Source organism: Oncorhynchus mykiss, chromosome 6, assembly GCF_013265735.2.
Source record: "Oncorhynchus mykiss isolate Arlee chromosome 6, USDA_OmykA_1.1, whole genome shotgun sequence".
Lineage (NCBI taxonomy): Eukaryota > Metazoa > Chordata > Actinopteri > Salmoniformes > Salmonidae > Oncorhynchus > Oncorhynchus mykiss.
Window position 1 is genome coordinate 28391877 of NC_048570.1, and position 22839 is coordinate 28414715.

At 42.0% G+C, this 22839-nt stretch overlaps 2 protein-coding genes across 4 annotated transcripts; one reads left to right on the forward strand and one right to left on the reverse strand.

Moving 5' to 3' along the window:
• The first annotated feature begins 510 nt into the window (after positions 1-510).
• On the forward strand, positions 511-8447 carry LOC110525670 (phytanoyl-CoA hydroxylase-interacting protein). Of its 2 annotated transcripts, none has more exons than XM_021606006.2 (5): positions 511-785; positions 5095-5271; positions 6911-7085; positions 7238-7355; positions 7446-8447. In XM_021606006.2, the coding sequence occupies exons 2-5, from the start codon at positions 5104-5106 to the stop codon at positions 7987-7989; spliced, it is 1005 nt and encodes a 334-aa protein (XP_021461681.2). In that variant the 5' UTR covers positions 511-785; positions 5095-5103; the 3' UTR covers positions 7990-8447. The 2 variants fall into 2 exon arrangements, with proteins under 2 accessions (XP_021461681.2, XP_021461679.2); XM_021606004.2 differs by having other exon boundaries at positions 549-785; positions 5092-5271.
• A 2760-nt stretch (positions 8448-11207) lies between these two features.
• On the reverse strand, positions 11208-22597 carry LOC110525671 (DNA replication complex GINS protein SLD5). Of its 2 annotated transcripts, none has more exons than XM_021606009.2 (8): positions 22330-22597; positions 22084-22170; positions 21859-21972; positions 21653-21750; positions 21412-21500; positions 21172-21262; positions 20736-20840; positions 11208-11938 (listed from the first exon to the last, which is right to left on the reverse strand). In XM_021606009.2, exons 1-7 carry the CDS (start codon positions 22420-22422, stop codon positions 20744-20746), a joined length of 669 nt encoding a protein of 222 aa, XP_021461684.1. In that variant the 5' UTR covers positions 22423-22597; the 3' UTR covers positions 11208-11938; positions 20736-20743. The 2 variants fall into 2 exon arrangements, with proteins under 2 accessions (XP_021461684.1, XP_021461683.1); XM_021606008.2 differs by lacking the exon at positions 11208-11938 and adding an exon at positions 19865-20383.
• Between the last annotated feature and the right edge of the window lie 242 nt (positions 22598-22839).

The window sequence follows — 22839 nt, forward strand, 5'->3', positions numbered from 1 at the left end:
AGGTTCAGAGAGCATTTTCGTAGCAGGTTCAGAGAGCATTTTCGCAGCAGGTTAAGAGAGCATTTTCGCTAACCCTAAACCTTTTCCTAACCTTAACCTAATTCTCCTAACCTGCTACGTTAATTTCCCTAACCTGCTGCATAAGTTCTTCCAACCTGCTACAAAAAAGTAACTTCCGGTCGTAGCTGTATCGAAGTGACGTGAAAAGAGTGTTTCTCATGAGACAGTGTAGTAGGATGTAGGATGATTTCTCTGAATGTCAGCTAATACTGTCTGCTACATAATGCTGCTGTCCCATGATTAGGAGCATGCTGGTCAGTGATGTGTAATTCTGTTACCATTTGTCAGCAAGTTCCTGCTAATATGGGTGAGTAACAATTGCTCAAGCACCTCAGTTACAAATCTCTTGTTTGTGTTCTCAGCATCAGCAGTTGCTCCACTTTAGGCGATGCAGCTGTACAGCAGGCAAGTAAACATCCTCCTCAGATCCCAGCTAGGGGAGGAGGAGAATAGAAAGAGAGGGGGAGCATGTGAGGTAGAGAGAGAGTGAGGTAGAGAAAGGAGACAGAGAGGAAGAGTGAGCACGAGGAGAGAAAGAGCAAGTGAGAGAGAGAGAAGGAAAGCGAGTGAGAGTGTTCATTTCACTTCCTAATCGGTTTTCCTGGGGATCTATCATCGACTGCAGAAGAAAAGAAAGAGGCATGATAGAATAGATTTCTGCTCTTATCTTCTCTGGTTAAGGACCTATTGCACTTTTTACAAAGACACTTATTCACCACACAGAGGTAAGGCTATATATTTAGTCAGTCTCCTCGTGCATCAAGTGTTCAGAAGTTAAACAACAGCTATTGTTGAGTCACCGTAAGAAGAATTACAGTATGTTTGTTTATATGCTTGAAATGGCATAGTCTATTTTTACATGCTTCGCCAGGTACTGTTTGACACTATGTAGATCCATTGATCCACGGATAATGTGAGTGAGGTTAATACTAGAATGCTTGTTTGAGTTTCTTATTATTGAGGTATAAGGAATCCTCATATTATGCGATAAGGCATATCTTGGAAATGGCTATTTGTCAGGGTTATAATGTCTAGTCAATGAACTCAGCTGTGGTACAGGTATTTAGAATTTAAGAAAATGTTGTTCCGTTCGCAATGCAGGTGTGATTATCATCAGCCCATTAGTGGAGATCTGACTATAACTGCCAGTGTCATTAATAACCTGCCTGAAATTTGGATTAAACAGTCAATCACAATCACGAACAAGCTTTGAGAGATTACAAGAACCACTGTGTAAATAGGATCCTATTTGAGAAAATGTTGTTCTGTTCGCAATGCAGGTGTGATTATCATCAGCCCATTAGTGGAGACCTGACTATGACTGCCAGTGTCATTAATAACCTGCCTGAAATTTGGATTAAACAGTCAATCACAATCACGAACAAGCTTTGAGAGATTACAAGAACCACTGCATAAACACGATTATTTTTGTTGATAGGATAATGATTACCACACGATGATTACCACACAGTGATTCAGTGTAGAGTAGATCATAGGAGGATACAATTCAATTGAGATCATACATTCCCTCTTCCATATGATCTGATCCAGAGCAGAACGCACGCTCCACTTGCCTCTCCATCGCTTCACTTCCTCAACCTCAGTCAACTGACTGTCACTTATGTATGACACTCCCCCTTAGGATGCATTATCTGACTTTTATCTGGTCTTATCTGATAACCACTGCACTTGTAGAAAAATGTCTCGCAGGCATGGAGCTGCTTTCTGTGCATACACTATTCAGTGTATTTTTAGTTATTCTTTATTTAACTAGTTAGGAACAAATTCTTATTTACAATGATGGCCTAGGAACAGTGGGTTAACTGCCCTGTTCAGGAGGCAGAACAACAGATTCCTACCTTGTCAGCTCTGGGATTAGAGCCACCAACCTTTCAGTTACTGGCCCAACGCTCTAACCACTACGCTACCTGCCTCCCCTGTATGCAGCAGCATTCATCACAACACTGTCACAGCACAGTGGAAAAAGGGTTCTTTGGCTGTCCCCAAAAGAGAACCCTTTGAAGAACCATTTTTGGATGCATGTAGAACCCTTTCCCCGGATAGTTCTACATGGAACCCAAAAGAGTTCTACCTGGAACCAAAAAGGGTTCTCCAATGGGGACAGTCAAAGAACCCTTTTGGAACCCTTTTTTCTGAGTGTAATGTATGTATCAGGGTTCTACATCAATGGAGAATGAGTAGTATGCCCTTTGCCGGTCCCTCTGTGAACACATTACAGCTTTACATAACAAAGTGAGCAAAACTGTAAAATGTGGTACTATCAAAGATCAGAGGCCAAAATGTGAATGTTCACATTAAATTGCTTTACCCCATAATGCAATTGATCTATGTAAAGCTCAGTAGTCTGTTTTCTTCTTACAAATCTAAATAGCTGATTTATGGCCAATTAGATTTGGAGTGGACTCACAGTGCCATGAATTCTCTCTCACTGTTTGCATACTGATAAATAATTAAGAGGGCAAGCAGGACTATTTAAACGATGTGGGGAACTTGCGTTTGAACTGTGTTCAGACATATTCAGTCAGAAAGTGGTACAAGCACGACTAGGGAATATGAGGCTTTGATGGTTGTCCTATGAGAATCTCTTTTTGCCATAAATGCTGTGTGTGGAAGGAGAGGGAGAGGAGCAGGCAGCAGCTGGGTAACACAGGAGACCCAGGGAGGGAATGTGTGTGGTGCCACAACCAGCTTCCCCAGCCCCGTGTAAAAGACATAGCTCAGACGTTTCACAGCTCTGCGGCTTTAATGAGCTGCCGCGCTGCAGCATGTCCATCATGAGGTGGACCAGAACATAACACCTCTCCAGGCCACATACAGTGCGCAGATGCAGTACAGCACTACCCATCATGTTCACCCGTGTGTGACACAGCCAACCTAACACAAACCACACACTCCGTCTCTCCACCATCCACTCACTGTAACATCCACTCTCACTAATACACAAGCAGCACACAATATAGCAGAGATACTGGCTGTACAACTTACTGTTTATTGCTAGCAGCATACTGCTGAGTGTCTTACTGTTACAGCATATGTTATGTGTGTTTGGGCTTATAATCGGGGAATGGGCCATATGTTATGTGTGTTTGGGCTTATAATCGGGGAATGGGCCATATGTTATGTGTGTTTGGGTTTATAATTGGGGAATGGGCCATATGTTATGTGTGTTTGGGCTTATATTCGGGGAATGGGCCATATGTTATGTGTGTTTGGGCTTATATTCGGGGAATGGGCCATATGTTATGTGTGTTTGGGCTTGTATTCGGGGAATGGGCCATATGTTATGTGTGTTTGGGCTTATAATCGGAGAATGGGCTATATGTTATGTGTGTTTGGGCTTATATTCGGGGAATGGGCCATATGTTATGTGTGTTTGGGCTTATATTCGGGGAATGGGCCATATGTTATGTGTGTTTGGGTTTATAATCGGGGAAATGGGACATATGTTATGTGTGTTTGGGTTTATAATCGGGGAATGGGCCATTTGTTGTTGGTGCAAAGCTGTTGTCATTATGAAATGGGAGAAAAATAGTACATGGAAGGTAATGAAGGATGAGAGGGTTATTAAAAAGAGCTATATTGTATTATAAGCAATATTGGCACTTTAAAAAAATATATATTTATATACAATGATAATTCCTCTCAGGAATGACTGAGAGAGTAAAAACAGCAAGAGTAGACAAGTCGATGCCTCCCATGCCTGTCTTTCATACTCACAGCAGGCAGGAACGGAGAGGAAGATGCATTTTCCCCCCTGGAAGGCACATCCATGGCATCATCAATTCAGCAAAGGGAAGGTGACAGCTAATCAAACACAATAGGCTGACCCACAGATTACACACAGTCCAGTCTTTAAGGCTATGTGCACCAGCCTGGATCCCCTGGTTGTTATTGGCAAATAAATAAGACCATAGGTCTTATCGTGTTACGTCTCACTTTTTCTATTTATCCCAACACTTCAGAGGCCATGAAACATTTTGAGATTTTCCCTGAGCTGCACTCTTCCTGCTTACTCAGCTTTCATTGTGCTCTGAAGACCATTGGAAATAAATTACATCAAAGGTGATTAACAGAATTTATGAGTCAGATTTAGTTGAACTTTCCTTAAGGAAAACTCTATGACTGTAGGACCATGTCCTCAGATTTGCAGATTAGGAAAATTAGGTGATGTGAAGCTAGAGGATATAGTGAACACAGGAGTCAAATCTGCCTGGTTGCCAGGAGACTGCCGTTGGTGGATTATGAAATAAGTCTCAATGCTTTACACTTTCCCAGGTATGAACAGGGACTTGACAAATTGTAACTAATCCAACAGTCGATACAGCCAAGCTGTGTGACATCTTGTTTCATCCATTAGTACTAAAAGTCCCAATGGATTTAGAATGATTCAAAAGGAAGGAATTGAGATCGGACATGGGACAATATTGCAATGTAGCTATTTACCGGTAGGTTATTTTATGATGTAAAATATTGCCAGTCCTGTACCCAGAGGTATTTACTATACAGGTCTATGGCATATGGCTCCCCTTGGTGATCAAGCAAAGAAAAAGGCAAAGGTTTTCATTTGGACAAGGTTGTCTAAGTAAGAGAAACCACTGCATTGCCCCTTGTGCCCCCTACTGTTGGTCAGATGTATTCATTTGAATGATAGGTATGATGTGCAATGAATAGATTGTTTTTTAGATCGAAATGACAAATACATATGGGTGATTTTTAAGGTTTCGGGAAAAGTGCAGTGAATAGTGCCACTTTTTTTAGGATGTCAATATAAATGAATGTATTTATGGTAGTTTGTAATTTTGTCTTGCCTTTTAATCATTATGTGTGTTATTGTTTTTACCACCGAGGACCACTTTGGAAACAAGCAATTTCATTAAATGTTTTAAGGGATATCCTCAGGGTCCACATTGTAAATTTTGTTGTATATGTCTGTTACCCAATATAAATTACATTTACAAAAAAATTCAAATCTGATCCCATCATATGACCCTCCTTTCTCTTCTTGTTCAGCAGCTAACAACAATGGAGACAGCCCTTTCCACCCCCAATAATATCCAGATATGTGAGGTGACCTGCGATTCCTTCCGCATCGCCTGGGACATGACCCCTGAGGATACTGCCAGGGCCACACACTTCTTCATAGACCTGAGCCGCAAAGAGGGCAGGGATCCCAACCGCTTCAAACACAGGGTGTGTCTGACAGATTGTCACTGCTTTTCCCCCTCATAAACCTCCCCAGGCCCCCCAGGCTTCCCCCATGACTCAATGACTATTACTCTTTCCACCGATAGTGACTCTGACTCCCGCTGTCTAGATCCATGTTCTTTACTTCTCATCACAGGAGGCTGGGGAGAACGGCTCATAGTGATGGCTGGAATGGAGTGAATGGAATGGTATCAAACACATGGTAACCATGTGTGTGATGTTCGTGTTACCATTCAAGCCATTACTATGAGCCTGTCCTCCCCAATTAAGGTGCCACCAAACCGCTTGTTCTGATCCTTCCATGTCCTGTTCTCCAATAATAGACATTTCACTGCAACGTGATGTAATATGTTTTGATATAACCCAAGATAGCCTCGCATGAGACAGTGTCTATGCAGAACAATAGATAAAAGCCTGGTAATGAGTGTATCTGACTCTGCAGCAGTTACAACCCAGAGAGCAGTGCCCTTTAAGTCACTTCCAGTGGAGGAGAATGAGAATCTTGTGCCGCAAAATAGCTTTGGGCAAGTGACTCATGGGCACATTCGTTTCCTTTTGAATGGCCAGAAAACGGACAAAGCCTAAAAACTACAGCTCTGTTCTCTTTACTATGAACTGTGATTTTATTCCAGACCAGTCACTGAACTGATTATCTGTATACTACCCATTTGTTTCTTCCTTTTGTATCTCTCAGCATCATGCTGTGAGTCCAAAAATATAGACCTAGCTAATTGCAATCAGTATTTGAAATACAAGAACGATTGAAATAGAAAATTAAGTGGCCATTTGTTATTTACAATGGGATCCTTTCAAACAGACTGGAATTATGCACTATAACATTTACTCTTTAGTCATTTAGCAGACGCTCTTATCCAGAGTGACTTACAGTAGTGAGAGCATACATTTTATTACTTTTGTCGTACTGGTCCCCTGTGGGAATCGAACCCACAACCCTGGCACCATACTCTACCAACTGAGCTACATGGGACTACAACAGATTCAATCTGCTACTAAAACAGATCCAATCTGTTTACTGTTGGAAGGACAGATAGACTTGAGGTTAGCTCTTATCGTAATACCCATGAACTAGAATGTAAGATGTCATGCTCAGTCATTCCTGATGGGTGTTTCTGAGCCTTTCTTACATCAACCCTACTCTAGCCACACATGAGATACTTGAATAACTACTTTGGTACAGTTCTCTATTTAATATAATCTTCCAATGCCTTTACAAAAGCCCCTGATTTATGTTGTACAGAGCTGTTCAGGGTTGTGCTGCACTTGATTGGAAGTGTGTTTCTATCACTCGGAAATCAAAGCAACACAAACAAACTTGCACCAGGGTGGTTGCCATGGTTATGTGGGCCCTGTGAGCTTGTTTTAATTAGCTGCGCTTCTTAGAGGCCCTGGCCAAAACAAAGCCACTAATTTGAGTAGATATACAGTAGCTTAACTAGACCAGTTTTTACCAGAATATGCTAAAGAAATGTATAATCTATGAGTGTGTTTACATAAAACATTTAGACCTACTGCCAATCCCATTTTTTACCTATGAAATGCTGTATTGTAGTAATTCAACTGATGAGTCACTTGAATTAACATGTATCCCTGTTTCACCCATCAGGATGTGCCCACCAAACTGGTGGCCAAGGCAGTGCCTTTACCCATGGCAGTGAGAGGTCATTGGTTCCTGAGCCCACGGACAGAGTACTGTGTTGCTGTGCAGACTGCAGTGAGACAGGCAGACGGAGAGTACCTGGTGTCTGACTGGAGCCAGGTGGTCGAGTTCTGCACAGGGGGTATGTCATAGAAATACATCGATTTCTATAGTAGGACATTTACCAATGTAATGCAGGCCTTATGACCTGCTGTAGCGTATTGATTCAATTGAATATGCCTACAAAGGATTTGAACAAGGAACTTCATAATTGACTGTTTTTGTATGAAACAGATTATGCCATGGACCACCTCAAACAGCTCCTTGGTAAAGCACAGGGTTCTGCTGGAAGATTGCTGCGGTTCTCTGTGTTCTATCGCAACCAGCACCCTGACTACTTCCACTATGTCAGGTCAGTACTATACCATACTCTGTAAATACACACACGTATAGGGATGTACTTGTGAAGTTCAATAACAAAATGTTTCTCCTTTTCTGTTAGAACTGAGTGCGGGGGGTTGATGCGCCCAGCCCTGAAAGACAATAGTGGAAGTCATGGCTCCCCTATCAACAGCAAACTGCAGGGAGTCTTCCTCAGCTGCAACACTGAGTTTGACACAGGTCTTCCTCCAAACGACTCCCCCTACGGCCCCCTGCGTTTCCAGATCCCGGCCGGGAACCTGCTGAATCCCAACACCAATCTTTACTTTGCTGACTTCTACTGTATGTACACAGCCTACCACTATGTGGTGTTGGTACTGGCCCCTTCTGGCTCAGAGGGGGATAACTTCTGCCGTAGTAGTCTCCCACTGCTGGACCTGACTGCCAACCCCTTCCTGACATACATCCCCCCCCAGAGGCAGGGAGAAGACCCCCTGTTCTGCCACGCCAGTGATGTCATCCTGGAGGTGCTCTACACAGAGCCGCTGTATCTGGAGCAGGGCAGTGTGCTGGAGATTAGTGGCCACCACCAGATGAGCCAGACCACGGCCAACGCCAAGAAGGACCCCAGCTGCAAGGTGTGCAACATCAGTGTGGGCCGCTGAGAGAACTGACAGGACTGACAGGGTTTAGAGAACAGTGAGGATGTATATCGCCATCGTTGCAACAACAACAAAATAACTTGATAAATGGGCTGAGTGATTTAATCCAGTGTGAGGGACAGTAACACAACTGGGACAGCCCATCTCTTGGAGTATGTGCATGCTGCTTCCCCCGTCCCTCCACATCACTACTAGAATTGCAAATCTCCATTAGCCTCTGTATTAGCCTCCACTGCTGGAGAAAGCTGAGATGTACACGTTGTATTTGTCAAATAACATTACGTAAGATATACATTTCTGTCTTCTCCTTACAGTACCTGTTGGTCTTAAGAGGATTCCAAGATGTCTTATACCTAAAAACACACTGTCAATTTGAAAACTTTCAAACATGATGTTATTCCGTTAATTCTCATAAGTGAATAATAAAGATTTTATTTGACTGTAGGATGTCATTTGGTATACCAATGCCCTCAACGAATGTGTCATGATTCCTGTGAAAGTCACACAGTAGCTGTGAATCATGTACACAGGGACCCATTCTCAGTGGTCAGGATGTCCAGTCACAGCTTGCCTCTGTCATCTTTCCTTTTGTATTTTAGTCGATAAATAATGACACGTCTCTTGCTGTCGAGATCAATGGAAGCATAATTCAATAGAAACAATGCCTGCTCCCTATAGTGTCTGATAACAGGCTTTAGTCATGTGGGCACCAGAGAACACAATACTGGGATAAGATTAGCTCACACTCACTCTCCTTTGAGGGATCTACACTGAACAAAAATATAGACACAACATGCAACAATTTCAACGATTTTGAGTTACAGTTCATACAAGAAAATCAGTCAACTGAAATAAATTCATTAGGCCCTAATCTATGGATTTCACATGACTGGGCAGGGGCGCAGCCATGGGTATAGGCCCACCCACTTGGGAGACTGGCCTACCTACTGGGGAGCAAGGCCCAGCCAATCAGAATGAGTTTTCCCCCACAAAGGGGCTTTATTACAGATTTAAATATTCCTCACGTTTCATCAGCTGTCAGGGTGGCTGGTCTCAAACGATCCGCAGGTGAAGAAGCTGGATGTGGAGGTCCTGTGCTGGCGTGGTTACACGTGGACTGCAGTTCTGAGGCCGATTGGACGTAATGCCAAATTCTCTAAAATGACTTTGGAGGTGGTTTATGGTAGAGAAATGAACATCTGGCAACAGTTCTGGTGGAAATTCCTGCAGTCAGCATACCAATTGCACACTCCCTGAAAACTTGAGACATCTGTGGCATTGTGTTATGTGACAAAACTGCACATTTTAGAGTGGCCTTTTATTGTCCCCGGCACAAGGTGCACCTGTGTAATAATGAGCACGCTGTTTAATCAGCTTCTTGACACCTGTCAGGTGGATGGATTATCTTGGCAAAGGAGAAATGCTCACTAACAGGGATGTAAACTAATTTATGAGATCTTTTATTTCCCTTCATGAAACATTGGACCAACACTTTACATGTTGTGTTTATATTTTTGTTTGGTATAATTTTTTCACTTCAGTATTCCATGATGTACTCAGGATATCAAAGATTTCTGGGATATCCTGTCTACAGCAGTCACATGGACACTGAAATTAGCAGTCAGACAACCGTAAGTGTTTGAGGCACTATTTCTTGGTTAAAACCTGGCAGTTACTCAACACTGTTACTCAACACTTGGTCAGAGAGGAAGTGCACTGCACACTGACAGAATTATAGAAGACTAGAGAATCTCAGGCTTTCCCTCCAGCCATATTGTAAATATTACAAATAATTTTAGCTTTCGGTGAGCATGTTTGAAACTGAATAACCAGACCCATCTACAATTTCCTAATGACTATTCTATCCTACTGACTCTTCTTCCAGAATGCAATTTACAGAGCAAGCAGTGCAAGCAATGGAAAATATGAAAAACAGAACAATAGTTTATTTTAGCTGACATTTTAGCATATTACAGTTCACCTCAGATGAACTTAGTGAAGATGAGGGTCGAAGCATAAAATGTTACGGTGAAGTTCAGTGTAGCCTAGTGCAGTCTTTCTGTTGTCCAGATTATGCCCCACAGCGTTATGCCCCAGGCTTGTCAAAGACAAACATGCTGTAGTTCTGTCCATTGCTATTGTCCCAGAATGGGGTGCTGTACTTATCAGGTAGATAAAACAAATAATTGAATCTTCTCATCGAGCATGGGCAGGGTGATGTCAAATTCAAAGATGTCTGTGTCAGCTCCACCATAGCGCTCTTTCAGGAAAGCACAGGGCACGTCTTGTTGGCTGTGCTAAGAGTCAAAGGTGATGCGGATTCACACAGCCTTCTGGAAGGTCTGGTTCTTCACACTGCAGTTCCCCAGGAGAACCATGCCCTCCCTCAACCTGGCACGGAAACACTGGAAGTCTGCAGAGGGCTGTGGGAAGCCCAGTCTGCAGCCTGCTCTCCTCAATAGATTTGCTGACAGTGCAGCTAGAACCATCCTGTCGTGTTGCGCCGCCTCTCTGGGCGTGATGACCGTGGGTACATCCACTCCACCATTTAATAGAATATGTTGGCTGCAGTTCGGGACAAACCTTAAGAGTCAGTGAAAATCACATGCTTTCTCTTAGCCTTGACTTCATCCTCACCACTCTCATTCAGAGGCACATGTCTGTCTGGGGTAAGTGCTGTAGGACTTAGCCTGCTCTGGGAGAGCTGCTCTGGCACGGGGGTTCTGATGCAGGGTCTCAGAGAGGATGCACAGAACAGCTGGCACAGTGGTGGACACTGGCTCCAGCACAGCCTTACGGCCATGTCCAGAGGACCCAACATCTGTAATACCCTTTGAAGGATAAAGATGAAGGTCAATAAGCAAAGAACAATCTTCTACAGCTTACTGATAAATCATATGCATCATGATCATATAACCATTCTTACGTTGTTTGGGGATATCTTCTGTAGTAAGAAGATCATAAAGGCATAGACTTCAGCTTGAAGGACACTCTTGAAAAGAGGGTAAACACTGCATTGAGTCTCAGAGATACATAGCCTAAGACATTGATCTGCATGGACATATCGGTTCTAGTATTTGCTAACATATTCAGTATGTCAAGACTACAATGCAATTAGAAAAACTGTTTTATGGAACAGCCTTGGGCCTCTATATGGTGAGTTACAACAATACTTGTCTCGCTATCAAAAGAACATTTGACCAGTAATTGCAACAATCAACTTAAAAACACTAACTTACAGTTTATTCGAAAAAGTTGAAATCATCCTGTTGTTATCTTTTCCTTCTCTCTTTACTGGTGCTGAACTAGTACGCGCCTAGTATCAGTAGTGTCTGAGTTTATATACCTCCTTAATTATCATGATATCTGGTGTATCCCACCTTCCCTACTCTCCTGACCAATGAAGTTAACCTTACTCATCATTCTTAGCCAATAGTGGTAGCCTACAATTTCTACATGGTAGCACTCTAGGCCTGTCAATAACAGACACTTTTTATTTTGTGTGAGGAGTTACTTAATTTGGTCCTTACTACTACTATTCATAACACTGGATGTTATTAACGCCAATCACCTTTTCTATTCAGACCTAAATTGGAACAAGTCATAGGAGTCATTACTCAGCCCAAAACCTAACAATAAAAACACATAAAAGCATACAAATACAAAAATGGTCAAGCACAGACTATGAGTCATGAATAAAAGTCAGTCGGTTATGAGGCTGCAGAGAGATATTGATTGTTGCTGATGTGGTGTTGAAGCTCGAGCAGCTTTCAGAAATTCAAACCTTCACTGATATTGTGGAAACAATTCCAATAATCCTGGCCTCTACTCCTGGCCATGGTGATCGACCCATGGTTCCACCAAGACCTGGGCCCAGGTCCAAGCTTTCCTCTGCCAGTGAACTCTCCCCCCCAGTCCCTCCTCCTCTAGGATGCCAGTAGTCAGCAGGGACCTGCAGAGACATATCATGTCACATAACACTTTCCACAACTGATTTTCAGAATATATTTACATGTCAAAGAAAACTAGGTCACCTACAGTTTCTCTGTTCAACAGACAACAATATGTTGACGAGATAACATTGTGTGTTTTTCTAATTTACTGCACATTCATAACATACTAGTGTTCTACTATCCACAGGGTACTGTTCTAGATCTGTTATTGACTGGGAAACAAAGTATGAATGTAAATGCTATCAGTGGTGAACTACACTGAGTGTACAAAACATTAGGAACACCTGCTCTTTCCATGACATAGACTGAACAGGTAAATCCAGGTGAAAGCTATGATCCCTTATTGATGTCACCTGTTGAGTCCACTTCAATCAGTGTAGATGAAGAGGAGGATCAGGTTACAGAAGGATCAGTATGTCTTGATGACATTATTTATCATTCAGAGTGTAAATGGGCAAGACAAAAGGCTTAAGAACTGCAACGCTGCTGGGTTTTTCCACGCTGAACCGTTTCCCGTGTGTATCACAAATGGTCCTCCACCCAAAGGTCATCCAGCCAACTTGACACAACTGTAGGAAGAATTGGAGTCAACAAGGGCCAGCTTTCGGCACCTTGTAGAGTCCACGCCTCGAAGAATTGAGGCTGTTCTAAGAGAAAAGGGGAGTGCAACTCAATATTAGGATGTTGTTTCTAATGTTTTGTACTCTGTGTGTAGTGCAACTACACTGCACTATAAAGATGATTGAATGTTAAAGGAGATGTGTATAAGCTAAACTTTCTCCAATCGTCTATTCCTGGTTCTCCCAATTACATGAAAGAAAAATACAATAAGCATGAAAAATATCCTGTGCTAAAATGCCTTATTACCACACAGAAATGCTGGACAACACCCCATTTCTTTGGGCCGTACCTGGACTTTGACCCAGTGATGTAGTGGTGCCTGGAGAAGTGAGTATACTAATTAATTTAGTATAAATAAATTTTGCTAACTCTCTCTCTCAAAGAGTGCAGCGTATAAAGTCAGAACATCTGCTGTCTCAGCCACTGCCTGAAACCCACGGAGTACCACAAGGCTCGATCTTAGGCCCTACGCTCTTCTCAATTTACGTCAACAACATTGCTCAGGCAGTAGGAAGCTCTCTCATCCATTTATATGCAGATGATAGTCTTATACTCAGCTGGCCCCTCCCCAGATGTTGTGTTAAATGACTACAACAAAGCTTTCTTGGTGTCGAACAAGCTTTCTCTGCCCTTAACCCTGTTCTGAACACTTCCAAAACAAAGATCTTGTGGTTCGGTAAGAATAATTAGCCCTCTCCCCATCAGTGTGATTAATACCTCTGAGGGTTTTGAGCTTGAGGTAGCCACCTCATACAAGTACCTGGGAGTATGGCTAGACGGTACACTGTCATTCTATTCATGCTAAGGTTAATCTAGACTTGGTTTCCTCTATTGTAATCGCTCCTCTTTCACCCCAGCTGCCAAACAGACCCTGAATCAGATGACCATCCTACCCATGCTAGATTACGGAAATGTAATTTATAGATCGGCAGGTAAAGGTGCTCTAGAGCAGCTAGATGTTCTTTACCATTTGGCCATCAGATTTGCCACCAATGCTCCTTATAGGACACATCACTGCATTCTATACTCCTCTGCAAATGGTCATCTCTGTATACCTGACCACAAGTGGGTCTGGGTGTATCAACCAGACCTACTGGTTGATGCTTATTTTGAAGAAGAAAAAAAACCTATTAAGGCATAACTCCCCCCTATCTGAGATGCCTACTGCAGCCCTCATCCTCCACATCAAATCAAATCAAATTTATTTGTCACATACACATGGTTAGCAGATGTTAATGCGAGTGTAGCGAAATGCTTGTGCTTCTAGTTCCGACAATGCAGTAATAACCAACGAGTAATCTAACCTAACAATTCCAAAACTACTACCTTATATACACAAGTGTAAATGGATAAAGAATATGTACATAAAGATATGAATGAGTGACGGTACAGAACGGCATAGGCAAGATGCAGTAGATGGTATCGAGTACAGTTTATACATATGAGATGAGTAATGTAGGGTATGTAAACAAAGTGGCATAGTTTAAAGTGGCTAGTGATACATGTATTACATAAAGATGCAGTAGATGATAGAGTACAGTATATACATATGAGATTAATAATGTAGGGTATGTAAACATTATATTAAATAGCATTGTTTAAAGTGACTAGTGATATATTTTTACATACAACACCCATTCTGCCAGTCCCATTGTTAAAGGTCCCCAAAGCACACACATCCCTGGGTCGCACCTCTTTTCAGTTCGTTTCAGCTAGCTACTGGAGCGAGCTGCAAAAAACACTGTTTTATCTTCATCTCTTCATTCAAAGACTCAATCATGGACGTACTAACACTTGTGGCTGACACGCATGATGTATTGTTGTCTCTACCTTCTTGCCATTAGTGCTGTTGTCTGTGCCCAATGTTTTTCTTTTACCATATTTTGTGCTGCTGCCATGTTGTGTTGCTACCGTGTTGTTGTCATGTTGTGTTTAAAAAAAAAATCCCAGTAGGAACCCTTTTGCCTTGTGGTAGGCTGTCATTCTAAATAAGAATTTGTTCTTAACTGACTTGCCTAGTTAAATAATACATTAAAAAAGGCTCCCAGTGACACAATATGAATGACCTAAAAGCTGTTCTGAGCATTAGACTAATAAACTCAGCAAAAAAAGAAACGGCCCCTTTTCAGGATCCTATCTTTCAAAGATTATTTGTAAAAATCCAAATAACTTCACAGATCTTCATTGTAAAGGCTTTAAACACTGTTTCCCATACTTGTTCAAAGAACCATAAACAATTAATGAACATACACCTGTGGAACTGTCGTTTATGACACTAACAACTTACAGACGGTAGGCAATTAAGGTCACAGTTATGAAAACTTAGGACACTAAAGAGGCCTTTCTACTGACTCTGAAAAACACAAAGAAAGATTCCCAAGGTCCCTGCTCATCTGCGTGAACGTTCCTTAGGCATGCTGCAAGGTGGCATGAGGACTGCAGATGTGGCCAGGGAAATAAATTGCAATGTCCGTACTGTGAGATGCCTAAGACAGCGCTACAGGGAGACAGGACGGAGAGCTGATCGTCCTCCAAACATCACACCTGTGGGACAGGATGGCAACAACAACTGCCCTAGTTACACCAGGAACGCACAATCCCTCCATTAGTGCTCAGACTGTCCGCAAAAGGCTGAGAGAGGCTGGACTGAGGGCTTGTAGGCCTGTTGTAAGGTAGGTCCTCACCAGACATCACCGGCAACTACGTTACCTATAAGCACAAACCCACCGTCGCTGGACCAGACAGGACTGGCAAAAAGTGCTCTTCACTGACGAGTCACGGTTTTGTCTCAGCAGGAGTGATTATCGGATTCGCGTTTATTTTCAAAAGAATGAGCGTTACACTGAGGCCTGTACTCTGGAGTGGGATCAATTTGGAGGTCCATCATGGTCTGGGGAGGTGTGTCACAGCATCATTGGACTGAGCTTGTTGTCACTGCAGGCTCAACGCTGTGCGTTAATCTCAATGCTGTGCATTACAGGGAAGACATCCTCCTCCCTCACGTGGTACCCTTGCTGCAGGCTCATCCTGACATGACCCTCCAGCATGACAATGCCACACTGCTCGTTCTGTGCGTGATTTCCTGCAAGACAGGAATGTCAGTGTTCTGCCATTGCCATCTGGAATCTCAATCCCATTGAGCACATCTGGGACCTGTTGGATCGGAGGGTGAGGGCTAGGGCCATTCCCCCCTAGAAATGTCCAGGGAACTTGCAGGTGCCTCGGTGGAAGAGTGTGGTAACATCTCACAGCAAGAACAGGCAAATCTGGTGCAGTCCATGAGGAGGATATGCACTGCAGTACTTAATGCAGCTGGTGGCCACACCAGATACTGACTGTTACTTTAGATTTTGACCCCCCCATTTCTTCAGGGACACATTATTCCATTTCTGTTAAGTCACATGTCTGTGGAACTTGTTCAGTTAGTTTCTCAGTTGTTGAATCTTATGTTCCTACAAATATTTACACGTTAAGTTTGTCGACTGCGTTTATTTTCAGCAATGAGAGGACTTTTGTTTTTTTGCCGAGTTTAGTAGGTCTACTATTGAAACAGATAAATAAGGCTGTCAACTGGGTCAGAAATTCACACGCTTCTGATTTGTTCCTTTTTTTACCTCAGGTTTTTGCTCGAAGTCATACTTTGTTGATAGTACAACATCAAAATTGGATGTTGTAAGTCCATAACAATGCTTAAACCACATCAGGAGACCACTGGGAATTTGTTTTGTGTAGTTATTAACCTTTAATTAAAGTACACAGGCACCTAGCACTGTTGTTTGGTTAGAGGTGTTTCTGTAGCACATGAGATGGATGCTAATTAGATGGATGGATGCAAATGATCATGATTTCATTCTGCCAGGTAGGCATAGGCTTCTTTGTAGCTAGTTAACATTTAATTGAGAAGGTTTTTGGGAAAGCCTTTCCATCTACAGTACTAGAGTATGGTTAGGCCTATCATTAGCATTGCTTAAACAGCATGATCATTACACAGGTTCACATTGTGCTGGGGATAATAAAATGTGCAGTTTTGTCACACAACACAATGCCACAGTTGTCTCAAGTTTTGAGGGAGCGCAGGAATTCTGGCACCAGATATGTTGCTAGAATACGGAACATTCATTTATCTACCATAATCTGTCTCCAACGTCGTTTTAGAGGATTTGGAAGTCTGTCTAACCGGCCGACATAACCGCAGACCACATGTATGGCGTGGTGTGAGCAAGCAGTTTGCTGATGTCAACATGGTGAACAGAGTGCCCATGGTTACGCTGGCATAAGCTAGACATCGAACACAACTGCATTTTATTGATGGAAATTTGAACGCACAGATACCGTGACGAGATCCTGAGGTCCATTGTCATGCCATTCATCTGCTGCCATCAGGTTTCAGCATGATAATGCACAGCCCCATGACGCAAGTCAATCAATCAAATGTATTTATAAAGCCCTTTTTACATCAGCTGATGTCACAAAGTGCTGTACAGAAACCCAGCCTAAAACCCCAAACAGCAAGCAATGCAAATGTAGAAGCACAAATGTGTTCACAATTCCTAAAACCTGAAAATGCCCCAGTTCTTCCATGGCCTGCAAACTCACCAGACATGTCACCCATTGAGCATGTTTGGTATGCTCTGGGTGGACGTGTACGATAGCATGTTCCAGTTCCCGCCAATTTCCAGCAACTTCCCACTGCCATTGAAGATGGGTGGGACAACATTCCACGGGCCACAATCAACAGCCAGATAAGTCTATGCGAAGATGTTGCGCTGCATGAGGCAAATGGTGGTCACACCAGATAGTGACTGGTTTTCTGATCCAACACATTCATATCTGTATTCCCAGTCATGTAAAATCCATAGATTAGGACCTAATGAATGTATTTCAATTGACTGATTTTCTTTATATGAAAAGGAAAATCTTTGAAATGGTTACATGCTGTGTTTTATCTTTGTTCAGTATATTTTTGTTCAGTATATAAACACAAGTGCACAGATCAGGTTTCCAGATGAGATGCTGTAGCTAAATAGCTAAATGTCTCAAAGACCATGAGCTCATTGATATGGCAAGTGTGTGCGTATGCGAGCACTCGTTTCAGCTGTTAAACTTGGTAAGCCAAGTGTAAGCCATCCTATCATTATTATGATCGGATCATTCAGACCATGCCATAACCATTCTCGCCAGCTATGGCATATAGTAAGGTGGATAGTTCAACTAAGGATGTGATGTACAGCTTTCACTTTTGAATTGCTTCAGAGAAAAGCAAAGTGATGCAGCAAATTTTCCCACCAAAATGAATGCACTCTCTCACGTACACAGTATGACTCAATGACCTAGTTATTTAGAAGAGGATGAGCCGCAATTCCCCATACTGTGACCCTGATGCAATTACTACCCGGGGTTGTTTGTTTTCAACGAGCCATAAAGAACCAACCCTGACCTGACATTGACTCAACCGGATGTAGCCTAATAAGGGAAAGAACCATGACTACTAAAAAAGGGGCTATTAAATCCATTCTCTTGCATCAAGTACAGTTCTCAATCACAAGCCCTTCATTATCAGCAACAATGACAACTTATGATTCAACATACTTCCATCATAATTGGTTAAACTATAAAAATGTATGTCTTATCATGAATGGTCACTATGTTTTTACTGATGTACTTGAAAAGAAAGAGGTATACTGGGGGGGGGGTCATTGGATGTGTGTAAAAGTAATACATGTAATGATGCAGGCGTGTTCCTGAACAGCTGGTGTCTTTGTGGACCATTGGTGCACAGTTTATGGCTGATTAACCATAACTTAACTAGGGGCAATGTGGGACAAGGTCCTATTTCTTAGACTTAAATACCATGGTGTCAAAAATATTAACTTCTTATGGCTGGGAGCAGTATTGAGTAGCTTGGATGAATAAGGTGCCCAGAGGTACCCAGAGTAAACTGCCTGCTACTCAGTCCGTTGCTAATATATGCATATTATATTTGGATAGAAAACACTCTGAAGTTTCTAAAACTATTTGAATGATGTCTGTGAGTATAACAGAACTCATATGGCAGGCAAAAACCTGAGAAAAAAATCCAACCAGGAAGTGGGAAATCTGAGGTTGGTCATTTTTCAACTCATTCCCTATTGAAGATACAGTGGGATATTGGTCATGTTGCACTTCCTAAGGCTTTCACTAGATGTCAACAGTCTTTAGAACCTTGTTTGAGGCTTCTACTGTAAAGGAGGGGCTCATAAGGGCTCTTTGAGTCAGTAGTCTGGCAGAGTGCCACAAGCTTGTGACGCTCGTTCACGTGAGAGTTAGCTCACATTCCATTGCATTTCTGAAGACAAAGGAATTCTCCGGTTGGAACATTATTGAAGATTTATGTTAAAAACATCCTAAAGATTGATTCTATACATCCTTTGACATGTTTCTACAGACTGTAACGGAACTTTTTTACATTTCGTCTGCTCCTAGTGAACGCGCTTCGTGAGTTTGGATTTGTTTACAAAACGCACCAACAAAAGTAGCTATTTGGACATAAATTGACATTATCGAACAAAACAAACATTTATTGTGGAACTGGGATTTCTGAGAGTGCATTCTGATGAAGATCAAAGGTAAGTGAATATTTGTAATGTTAATTCTGACTTCTGTTGACTGCACAATATGGCGGATATCTTTTTGGCTTGTTTGGTCTCTGAGCGTCGTACTCAGATTATTGCATGGTTTGCTTTTTTCATAAAGCTTTTTTGAAATCTGACACAGCGGTTGCATTAAGGAGAAGTGTATCTAAAGTCCATGCATAACACTTGTATTTTCATCAACATTTATTATGAGTATTCCTGTAAATTGATGTGGCTCTGCAAAATGGAACTACTGAACACAACACGCCAATGTATACTGAGATCTTTTTAAATAAATATGAACTTTATCGAACAAAACATATGTATTGTGTAACATGAAGTCCTATGAGTGTCATCTGATGGAGATCAAAGGTTAGTGATGAATTTTCTCTATTTCTGATTTTCGTGACTCCTCTCTTTGGCTGAAAAAAATGGCTGTGTTTTTCTGTGACTTGGCTCTGACCTAACATAATCGTTTGTGGTGCTTTCGCCGTAAAGCCTATTTGAAATTAGACACTGTGGTGGGATTAAAAAGAAGTGTATCTTTAAAATGGTGTGAAATACTTCTATGATTGAGGAATTTTAATTATGGGATTTCTGTGGTTTTGAATTTGGCGCCCTGCACTTTCACTGGCTGTTGTCATATCGATCCCGTTAGCGGGATCACAGCCCTAAGAAGCTTTTAATTCCAGTCTTTAAACATAAATCTACACATTTATTTCCTTTGCTATCAACAATTGATATGGTTTACAAACCCAGAATTTAAATCATATATGGTCAAGGCAGCAACAGCATGCAAAATACAAATGTATGCTTGGCAATGACATGCATGTATCCCTCAACCTTATTACATACATGTAGACACTATGAAGTGCCATTCATGTATTCCTGTGTCCTCCTCACACCAAAGGTATCTCTCACTTGTAGCCTTAGTGATCCAATGATCATCATTACAATTATAAGCAGGCTTCATGTGAGAGATATGTCCTCAGGTACACAACATTTCAACAAGTCAGTAATATATTTGCAGACATTCTAGTTAATGCCCCGCCCTTGGCGAGTTGGAGGTCCACAAATAATGTCCATAACTCCTTCCTCAATGTACTGCAAACAGTGTAGTTAATGTTCAATGAAGGGAGTCAGTGTTCCTCCGGTCATCCACCATCACAGTTGGAGACTAATAACCCCATCTGAACCAAGGACAGGAGGCTCCTAAAACATAGCCCAAATAGAGTAGGTATATTATTACAGAGACCGATCTGTGCAAACGTGTTAATATACGGCCTAAGTGACGATTTTCTTGCAGTTCACTGGCAAATTGCCTCATTGTTTAACAGGTATTATGCTGTTCAAGCAAACGTTCTGAGAATTTCCAGCTTAGTTAGTTCCCAAGAGACCATGTTGATGGCAAAAAAATAAAAATTATGACAGTACAAAACAGTCGTATGAAAGATTTGGATTTGAATCATGCACACTTCAACATATTCAAAAACATAGTATGGATTAGTGTGTGTGTCATGGATAAAGACATGAGGGAAATCAGTGTGGCCTATAAATTGAGTACCTTGACAGTTAAATTAGCTGTACTGCTCCACTTGAAACCAGGGGTGCTATAGAGCGATACCGCATCAGATGCTGAGAATCCACATCAAGATCCACAACATACTCTCTGAAAGAAAATATTGGACCAGAAAATTCAATGGAGTTCTTAGTAAACGGCCGGGCATTTCAATCAATAAGAATACACTGTCCGTGGAGTAAGCTTGTACAATATTCTTGAGGATAGTAACAGTAAAAAAAAAAACATGTTATATACAGACACATGCTGCCACCTTCTGGATCTACAGAATACTGCAAAATAACTTCCAATGTGCTCCTCTTCACAACAGGAATCAAAACTTCTATTCTTGACACATTATCATCAAAGTGAGATAGGTAGAAAGCCTATTCCAAGCTGTAGCACCAATCAATCAGTCCAATGATCATATGCGATACTGTACCTCTGATCATCTGTCTCAGGTTCCACCAAGATGTTTTCCTGTCTCTCCCTCACACGTAGGAACACAAAGGAGTCCAGACAAGGCTCTGGTACTGGGAACATTTCATTTGACATTGCAGTTAATCACATGACAAGAGAATGCAATGCTTCCATCCATGAACATTATGCCACTGATGAGTTTTTTTACAAGCAGTCATTTGAATATTGGAATAGCTCATCTAAACATCGTGCTAGGACTCACCTGCTTTCAGCATATCCACTGTCTGTAGATTGGGGGGCATGTGTTTCAGAGCTACAGCCTTCAGATAGGTCTCTGTGTTGGCCAGATATCTACATGGAAGAGAGGGAACACATCACTAATGTTGCAAACATATTATTATTATAATAATAGAAGTAAATATGACATCAAAAGCAACTCAATGACCTTCCTCCAGGGATGGTCATTGTAACTGCAAGCCACAACACGTCACTATAACACTCACTCTTTGGCAAAAGCAAACTCCTCTGGAGACAGGAACGAAGGATCTCCCTCCACTCGAGACTTCTCTTTCTCCAACACATGTGGGAAAAACTTCTCAATCTACACAGGCAACAGAGGACCAGAGAGAAAGGTGTCAGTCTGAGCACTGATTTATAGTCCTTCTCACTAGAAGATGATCATATCATGCTGGGTTGTTGTTGGCATTACCTTTTGGAGGCGAGAGCGGAGGTAGCTGCTGAGGACAAAGCGGATCCTGTCAATCTCCATGCGGTGGACACTTGCCTTCACATCACCCCTCCTAACCCGCTGCAGGTTGGCCTCCTGTCAATGGAGACAACACAACATAGAAGTCCTGTTATTACTGGTATCTCACTGCTCACCGAGACAGCTGCTGCACCCCTCAGTTATTTGAGGAACCCCACCACCATTTACCATGTGAGTCAGCTGCTCCATCACACACTCTCCCATCTCTGACTTGTTCTCCAGAAGCTCAGGAGAGAACCTCTCATTCAGCCAGGCCTGGGGGACAGAGGAATACACAAAGTCCACTTTACATAGGAGCAGCAGCAGTGCTAAATACGTTTTTTTGTTTTGACAGGATCCGTGCATTGCAAAACGTATCGGTCTGGCTACAGTATTTTAGTGAACATGGCTAATTAGCTAGCTAGCTAACGTTACCTCTTCCAATTTCCCAATCAGCTCCGCTGGAGTCATCACATCTTCTTGGCCATCATCTCCTCCGCTGGCATCATCAGACAACGTATCCGACATCCTATACTTGCTTAGCCTACACAAAATGTGGTACTCTATTAAACTAGCTACGCAGAATGTTACTTTTTTACATTATATCTAGACAACACTGTAAATGACGTCGACAGCTCATTAACCTCCTCAGAAACAAGAGTCGCACACTTCCGGTTAAAGTTCGCGCCAACCGAAAGCAGTGCGTGATGACGTCTGTAGAGGTTCAAACATGCGCAAAAAATGCGCAGTCAGAGACGGTAAACAAATCCATCCGTAATCTCTGCCCTAGTGTTTGGTTTACAAAATAATGTTTTATTATTATTATTTGCAAAAAAGCATGCGTTTATTGGCATTAATGAAATACAGTGGTCTACTTTCCATGGATTAAGTGCTGCACGTCCCCTCAACTAATTAAAATAAATGTCGAAAATTACAAATGACCAT

Coding starts and splice junctions, on each gene's coding strand:
- LOC110525671 (XM_021606009.2), bottom strand. CDS start 22,422: ATGTCGGATACGTTGTCTGATGATGCCAGCGGAGGAGATGATGGCCAA. Junction 22,171..22,329: donor TGATTGGGAAATTGGAAGAG/GTAACGTTAGCT, acceptor TCTGTCCCCCAG/GCCTGGCTGAATGAGAGGTT. Junction 21,751..21,858: donor TCCGCTCTCGCCTCCAAAAG/GTAATGCCAACA, acceptor TTGCCTGTGTAG/ATTGAGAAGTTTTTCCCACA.
- LOC110525670 (XM_021606006.2), top strand. CDS start 5,104: ATGGAGACAGCCCTTTCCACCCCCAATAATATCCAGATATGTGAGGTG. Junction 7,086..7,237: donor GGTCGAGTTCTGCACAGGGG/GTATGTCATAGA, acceptor TGTATGAAACAG/ATTATGCCATGGACCACCTC. Junction 7,356..7,445: donor GACTACTTCCACTATGTCAG/GTCAGTACTATA, acceptor CTTTTCTGTTAG/AACTGAGTGCGGGGGGTTGA.